At 53.0% G+C, this 8,485-nt stretch overlaps 1 protein-coding gene across 1 annotated transcript; it reads left to right on the forward strand.

The window, feature by feature from the left end:
- Window positions 1–2,571: 2,571 nt before the first annotated feature.
- LOC135810378 (uncharacterized) lies at window positions 2,572–6,796 on the forward strand. Its single transcript, XM_065323870.1, has 2 exons — window positions 2,572–4,492; window positions 6,759–6,796. Exons 1-2 carry the CDS (start codon window positions 2,572–2,574, stop codon window positions 6,794–6,796), a joined length of 1,959 nt encoding a protein of 652 aa, XP_065179942.1.
- Window positions 6,797–8,485: the final 1,689 nt, after the last annotated feature.

The following is an 8,485-nucleotide window of genomic DNA, read 5'->3' on the forward strand; positions in this document are numbered from 1 at the left end:
GACGAAGAGCGCGCCATACTGTCCCTCCCGTGTCGAGAAGGTGGTCTTGGTCTCATTGACCCGAGGTCTTTGACGGAACAATACAATATGTCTGTCGCTGTCACCAACATCCTCGTGAGCCGGATACTGGACCAAGACGCCAACATGGACGAAGTGCCCACCACCATCCATGCTGCCAAGCTAGCTGCAGCAGCAGCAACTAGGAGAGCCGCTCGAGACCGAGTCAGTCAGCTCCTGGCCACATGTGATGCGCCCACCCAGCGAACCCTGGGGATGGCGGCCGAGAAAGGAGCGTCAAACTGGCTCACTTGCTGGCCCCTGAAGCAGTTCGGGTTTGTCCTCCACAAAGGCGCCTTCAGAGACGCACTCTGTCTGCAGTTCGGCTGGGTCCCTCCCCGCCTGCCATCCACTTGTGTGTGTGGCAAGGCGTTTAACACCAGCCATGCTCTTTCGTGCCCAACTGGTGGATACCCGGCTCTCCGCCATAACACGATCCGCGACCTGACAGCCGACCTACTTCGTGAAGTGGCCACGGATGTGAAGATAGAACCTCCTCTGCAGCCCTTGGAGGGTGAAAGGCTCCGGTATCGCTCTGCCGTCTTGATGTGGCGGCATCCGGTGTCTGGGGAAGTCGTTTTGAGCGCACGTTCGGTGATGTTCGGGTTTTTAACCCTCATGCGCGCTCGAACACTTCCTCAACTCCCGCGTCCACCTATGCCAAGCACGAACAGCAGAAGAGAAGGGCCTACGAAGAACGCGTCAGGGAGGTGGAGCATGCTTCCTTTCTCCCACTGGTATTCAGTGCATCTGGTGGGTGCGGCAAGGTAGCCCACGCTTTCCTGAAGCGTCTTGGCCATTATAGTTTCGGAGAAGCGGCATGAACCCTACTCCTCCGTCATGTCCTGGATCCGCTCCCTTGTCTCCTTTGCTTTGGTTCGATCCTGCAACATGAGCCTCCGTGGTCATCGTGCTTCTCCCTACCGCAGTCGTTTGGATGCTGCCAGTCCTGTTGTGCTGGCAGTCAACGACTGTTAGTTGCGTGACTGAGACTCTTGCGGAGTAGCCGTGTCTAGCCACACTTTTATTATCCGATGATCTTGTTTTGTTTGCTATGATTCCGTGATCTTCTGTTGGTTGCTTTTCTGCTGTGCGAATAAATGCAGTGTCCACACATAAAAAAAAGAAAAAAAGTAAGTACTCATGTGGCTGCTAAGTTCGAAAGTAACTAGTACGTACTAACTAATATTACTTACGGGGAAATACGGTATGTACAATGCCTACTGTAAATGTATTACATGTATGTGTGTGTGTGTGTGTGTGTGTGTGTGTGTGTGTGTGTGTGTGTGTGTGTGTGTGTGTGTGCGTGTGTGTGTGTGTGTGCGTGTGTGTGTGTGTGTGTGTGTGTGTGTGTGTGTGTGCGTGTGTGTGTGCGTGTGTGTGTGTGTGTCTGCTGATGCACACCAAGCGGTGCGTATTCAATGCTTGCGTTCTGTCCCTGCTGTTGTATGGCTCTGAGTGCTGGACGCCCCTTCAACATGACCTGCAGAAGCTCTCAACCTTCAGCATGAGGTGCATCCGATCCATCCTCGGAGTCTCTCGAAGCCGGATGTGGGACGGACACATCACCAATGAAGAGCTGCTGGTGCGCTGGGGAGACTCCGAGACGATTAAAGACAAAATTGCACATCGGCGGTTGGAGTGGTTGGGGCATGTGGCGCGGATGCCGGACAACCGCATCCCAAAACAGGTACTGTTTGGCTCCTTCTTGCAGCGTCGCCCAGCACATGGCCCACGCCGCAGATGGAAGGACTGTGCTGTCCGGGATCTACGTGCCCGTGGCGTGGAGGCATCATGGTATGATGTTGCATGTGAGTCCCGCGCGGAGTGGCGCAACACCTACCAAGAGCCTGACAATGTGCCTGAGCCTCCGCCCCGAGTGGTATGTACGGTATGCGGACGGGATTTTGCACGGAAAGGAGACATGGCTCGGCATAAGTGTCTGGAGGAGCGTGCGCGGCCTGTGTCTGAGCAGCGGGGCGCCAGTCAGTGCGGGCGGTGTGGGCGGTGGCTGAGAAGCCGCGGTGGCTTGGTCCAGAATGTGTGTGCCTCAACGGTGGATGCCGCAGTGCCACCTGGAACTACCGGAACGTTGGCACCGGCGGAGGGATGTTGTGCCGCGCATTGTGGCAGGTGTGGTCGCTGCTTTCGCGGTGTCCGGGGACGGGGAAGGCATCGCTGTTCAAGGGTGGCGCATAGACCAACAGCAGAGGAGCGCACAGCCTTTCAGCACGTGTGCATATGCGGCAAGCGGATGCGACTACCCGTGCACCTGGAGCGTCATCGGGCGTCGTGTCCTCTCTCTCTCTCTCTTCTCAAGTTTCCCAGTGATAGGATCACGTGACCCTTTTGCGGCAGTGACTCTACAGGACAGGACAGGACAGGTGTGTGTGTGTTTGTGTGTGTGTGTGTGTGTGTGTGTGTGTGTGTGTGTGTGTGTGTGTGTGTGTGTGTGTGTGTGCCGGAATACGGTCCTTACAAGATGCCCGATCTGGCCTCAAGCCAATCCCAAATATGGCAATCCTAGATGAGAATGGCAACATCTGTACTTCTCCGGCGGAGCAGGGACAGCGATGGTTGCGCCACTTTACCAAGGTCTACAACATCCCCAGCACATTCGACTCCGGTGTTATCGATCAGGTGGAACAGCAGGACATCGTCGAGGAGCTTGGCGAACCACCGAACCTTGCTGAGCTTCAGCGTGCGGTGTCAGCCATGAGCAATGGGAAGGCGGCTGGCGGCTCTGACATCTTACCTGAGATGGTTAAGGCCGGTGGCCCCGCTCTTATGTGTGCCCTCTTGGACCTCGTGTGTATCGTGTGGGAGGCCGAAGCAGTCCCTCAAGAGTGGGTGTGTAGCAATCTGATCCCCATCCCGAAGAAGGGCAACCTTGCCAAATGCGATAATTGGCAGGGCATTGCTTTGTTGGAGGTGGTTGGCAAGGTCGTTGCTGCCATGATTCAGCGCCGCTTGCAATCTTTGGCCGAGACCATCCTTCCCGACTCCCAATGTGGTTTTAGGAAGGGTCGGTCATGCACGGATATGGTTTTCGCCGTTCGGCAGGTCGCAGAGAAGCTCTACGAACATCGGTGCAAGGGTTTTCTAGTCTTCGTAGACCTCTGTAAGGCGTATGACTCTGTCAGCCGCCAATGCCTATGGATTATCCTCAAGAAGGCAGGTGTCCCTGAGCGCCTCATCAATATCATACGCTCTTTCCACACCAATATGACAGCAACGTTGAAGATCCCGGGAGTTGATGCGCCACCAATTGAGGTGCGGAACGGCCTTCGGCAGGGTTGCTGCATGGCACCGGTACTTTTCAATCTGTTGATGTGGGCCGTTTTCCAGCAGTGGCATCGTGCTGTTGCCGACATTCCTGGCGTTGGTATTCCTGTGGCAACAAACCCTGGGGGCAGTCTCCTATTCAGTCGGAAGTCAACAGACAAGAGCAAGGTCCATCGCGAGTGTCAATTTGCAGATGACTCTGCTCTGCTGGCTACCACTCATGATGGTGCACAGCGGGCCCTTGACCAATTCATACATGTAGCGTATTCTTTCGGCTTGACAGTCAACCTGGACAAGACAAAGGTGATGGCTGCTGGATATGGACTCGCGGAAGCAGACCGGCTGCCCCTGGACGTGGCGGGTGAGGTGGTCGAGTGTGTAGATAGTTTCCGTTATCTTGGCTCTCTCCTCCACACGAATGGCCGATCTACCCCAGATATCAGCTCGCGCATTGCCGGTGCATCACGTGCATTTGGAGCCCTGCGCCAGCCGGTTTTCACTGACAGCAACCTCTCACTTGCTACGAAGCGGCTTGTGTACGGGGCATGCGTGTTGTCTCTGCTTCTGTACTGTGCTGAGTGTTGGGTGCCGTTGAGGCCCGACCTTGATGTACTGTGCTCTTTCCATCTGCGCTGCATCCGTTCCGTGATGGGTATCAGCCAGCGGAATGTCTGGGACGAACGACTGACCAGGGTTGATGTTCTGGAGCGGTGGAATCCGCGTCAGCCCCGTGACATCCCCAGCCTGCTGACATCGCGCCGCATGGAGTGGCTTGGGCATGTTGTGCGAATGCATGAGGAGCGTGCCCCGCGTCAACTACTGTTTGGCACCCTACATCCTGTCCGTCCAATGTGTGGCCCGAGGAAAAGGTGGCGCGATGCTGCGCGGAAGGATCTGGCGGCGTTGGGCATCGACGAATGGTATGACTTGGCCCAGGATAGACGGGAATGGCGGGCCGCTTGCAGTGTTCTGCCCCCGCCCGAACCCGTTTGTGAGCCCCTGCGGATACCTTGTGCCGAGTGTGGCCGTCTCTTCTCCAGGAGTGGTTTGCCTTGCCATAAATGCCTCGATGAGCGCCGCAAACCTGTATCAGAACAGAGAGGTAGCCGACAATGTTCTTCCTGCGAGCGCTGGTTCCGCAGTGCCGGAGGTTTGGCGGTCCACAAGTGCCCCAACTCCCGGATGCTCCCCGCGACATCGTCTCGGGCTCCGTGCCGGGCGGCGGTGTCTACCATTACTGCTCAGGCGACTCCTCCGCCGCAGCGTGTGCGGCTCTCTCTCTCATGCTGCAAGGCCCACTGTGGGGCCTGTAGCCGATGCTGCCGCTCTACTCGTGGATTCCAAATCCATAGCTGCCGGAGATGGCTCTCTCGTCGTGCCGATTGAACATGGTCCCTGATCTCTCGGCAGACTGCCGACTTTCTGCCGACGCGCGTCGTTTTCCATGTTGTCGGCCCCGCGAGGGGACACGTGACCGTGATGGCAGTGTTTACCAGGACCAGGACCAGGGTGTGTGTGTGTGTGTGTGTGTGTGTGTGTGTGTGTGTGTGTGTGTGTGTGTGTGTGTGTGTGTGTGTGTGTGTGTGTGTGTGTGTGTGTGTGTGTGTGTGTGTGTGTGTGTGTGTGTGTGTGTGTGATGTATTGTACGTGTATTTGCAGCCTCGGAGTCAGACCTTCGCTCGACAAGTGCTCCTCAAGCCTCAACTGTTACATGTACGTGCTCAAGGCCGCCCTAGCTTGCGATGCCTAGGGCCTAGGCTGGCCCCTAGGCCTAGGCCCTAGCTTGCCATGCATGCCTAGGCCCTACATGTACATTAAATGACTAAATGAATAAAATGAATAAATTTTATACATAATTATGTACACTGTACATGTACACTCTAGTCATGTACATACAGTCAACTTCGCTTATAACGACATTCGGCGGGGCATCAAATAAGTGTTCTTATTCGCGAAGTGTCGTTATACCCGAAGTCTCATCATGTGTATTACAGTTGGATGGAACTTCGCTCTGGGCATGGAAAGTCTGTCGTTATTCGCGAATTGTCGTTATATCCGCAGTCGTTATTAGCGAAGTTGACTGTATGTACCGGTATCTGGGCTACACTCTACAGCCCACGTGGTGCGCGCCTGTTTTCGTAGCGCCTGCTCTCATGCTCAGCTCATATCGATCATACTCTCATTATCATAGATGATCTTAGCTCAGCAGATCAGAAGTGAGATATCTTGTCACGAGATCCTTGGCAGTTTGGGCTACTACTGACTCTAGTACTGAGTACTGTAGTCTGTATACCAGGTATACTGTAGTCTGTAGCAAGGGCGTCGGAACCGCACCGGCCATGGCCGCCCCACTTTTTCGGCCGTTTTTTTTTTTTTTTTTTTTTTTTTAGCACACTGCAACAAAGCGCGATGATCTCAGCGCAAACGTGGCAAATCCTTGTCCCCGATCGTGGTTTGTTGCAGAATCAAAAGTCCATGTAGATCTAATGGCACCAAATGCCTGGGAATGCTTGCAATTGGCTTCAATTGTTGAATTTTTTTCCCTGGGGAGGGTAATGTTTGTCCCCGATCGTAGCATCTTCTTGTTTTTTTGCAGAATCAAAAAGTCTTTCATTGTAGTTACCGTACACTGAAATGGCACCAAATGCCCGGAAATGCTAGCAATTGGCTTCAATTTTTGAAATTTTTTCCGGGGAGGACCCCCGGACCCCCCTTCCATGGCCGCCCCACCTCCAAAGTCCTTCCGACGCGCCTGTGTAGACTGACAGCTTGGCTTTGGCCCGCATGACCTGCGCAGCGTTTTGAGTGTGAGCTGCGCGTGCTCCGCTGAAAAATGAGATGAGTCGGCGATCAGGAACGCGTTACATCTTCCATGTAAACCATATGCATAGTAAACCGTACGTGCAAGGACATGTAGCTCATAGACATAGTCATAGGTAGTTTGGTGAGTACTGCACATACATGTATGTCATTGTGGTTTGGGAGCAAGAAAAAAGTATTGTAACACTCAGTCAAAGACACTGACTGAGCTGAGACAGTACAGTGTAGATTCTACATGTCACTCAGATCATGATGAATCTGAGCGAGAGAACCAGTCCAACTCCAAGTCGTTGCCCACGTGGCCACGTGGGACGTCGGATTATTCAGGGCCGTAGCAGGCGGTGCGGCAGGTCCGGCAGCTGCCGGACCAATATTCGGCCAAAAAAAAAAAAAAAAAAAAAAAAAAAAAAAAAAAGCAGGAGCTCACACATGTAAGCAGCTCCCATAATATGTGCAATAAGTAGAGGTAGTACATGGTAATAGCAAGAGGATATACATGTACTTTGAAGTTTGAACTCTAGTAGTATTCATGTGTCGTGTCCGTGTGTTTCTATCTGTATTGTATTCCGTCTGCTCCTACATGTATCTTTGTCAAGTGTTTGCCGTGGCGTCGATGTGTCTCGTCTATGAATAGCGTTGGGAAACCTATCACTATTCATGCTTTGCTGGCTTGCTGCTCGCTCGCTTCGCTCCTTCAGCTTGCACGCTACTATAATTATAGCAGTATATAGGTCGATGCTTTGCGTCGATGGGTTGTTGTTGTTGTTGTTCTTGTTGCTTCTCTGTTGCTTGGAACTTGGTCCTGGAGTGAAGCTTTGGTCTTCTTGTGTGGTGAGGGTGAGGAATGGGTATCTGGACTCCTGGTATATTTCCGTAAAGAACCTGGAATCGTAGAATCCTGATAGTATGTCTGGCCCACTCCCCGGTCATGACATTTGGCGACCACGCCAGGATGTCCAGTGCCACTAACATTCCGAACCCTCGGCAGCGAGAGGGAGCGCTGCCAATAGCCATCGCCACCATCACCAACGCGTCCGTCCTGGGTACGACGATAAACTGCACCCTGGCGACCGCGGTTGGTCACCATCACCAACGCGCCCGTCCCGGAGCATGACGATAAACTGCTGGACGTAGCCAGAGCTGGAGAGGAGGTACATCGAGGAAGTCAAGATGAAGGCAACACGCAAACGGGAGCCGCGGATTTCAAGTGAAGTTAGTTCGGGTCAGTTACCAGTTCCTGGACACGTTTCTGGCCTTGTCACCCGTCTAGTCTTGATTTGTCTTATTATAATAGTTCATAATGATAGTAACACAGAAGCAATCCCTGCAGGCTGACCAATAGCTTGTTCGAACGTAGTTGTAACGGCATAACCTATTTTTCTAACACTGCTGTGGCGGAGAGTCTGTGCAAGACTGGCGCATTATGTTTTCTTTGGTTCTTGGGTCGGAAGAGGTTGGTTCCTTCCTTTCAAGTTTTCAAGAGTTTTATTATTTTGCTTTCTTTTTCAGTGCCGTTACTTTTCTTCTGTTACGAGGACGTAACATGTTCGTAGGCGGGGGATATGTCGTGTCCGTGTGTTTCTATCTGTATTGTATTCCGTCTGCTCCTACATGTATCTTTGTCAAGTGTTTGCCGTGGCGTCGATGTGTCTCGTCTATGAATAGCGTTGGGAAACCTATCACTATTCATGCTTTGCTGGCTTGCTGCTCGCTCGCTTCGCTCCTTCAGCTTGCACGCTACTATAATTATAGCAGTATATAGGTCGATGCTTTGCGTCGATGGGTTGTTGTTGTTGTTGTTCTTGTTGCTTCTCTGTTGCTTGGAACTTGGTCCTGGAGTGAAGCTTTGGTCTTCTTGTGTGGTGAGGGTGAGGAATGGGTATCTGGACTCCTGGTATATTTCCGTAAAGAACCTGGAATCGTAGAATCCTGATAGTATGTCTGGCCCACTCCCCGGTCATGACATTTGGCGACCACGCCAGGATGTCCAGTGCCACTAACATTCCGAACCCTCGGCAGCGAGAGGGAGCGCTGCCAATAGCCATCGCCACCATCACCAACGCGTCCGTCCTGGGTACGACGATAAACTGCACCCTGGCGACCGCGGTTGGTCACCATCACCAACGCGCCCGTCCCGGAGCATGACGATAAACTGCTGGACGTAGCCAGAGCTGGAGAGGAGGTACATCGAGGAAGTCAAGATGAAGGCAACACGCAAACGGGAGCCGCGGATTTCAAGTGAAGTTAGTTCGGGTCAGTTACCAGTTCCTGGACACGTTTCTGGCCTTGTCACCCGTCTAGTCTTGATTTGTCTTATTATAAT

This window comes from Sycon ciliatum, chromosome 2 (genome assembly GCF_964019385.1).
Source record: "Sycon ciliatum chromosome 2, ocSycCili1.1, whole genome shotgun sequence".
NCBI classification, from domain to species: Eukaryota; Metazoa; Porifera; class Calcarea; order Leucosolenida; family Sycettidae; genus Sycon; species Sycon ciliatum.

Bases quoted from the DNA above. Each gene is read 5' to 3' on its own strand.
- LOC135810378 (XM_065323870.1), top strand. From the start codon at position 2,572: ATGGCAATCCTAGATGAGAATGGCAACATCTGTACTTCTCCGGCGGAG. The intron at 4,493-6,758 runs GTTTGGCGGTCC...ATCTTTGTCAAG, and splicing joins CTGGTTCCGCAGTGCCGGAG to TGTTTGCCGTGGCGTCGATG.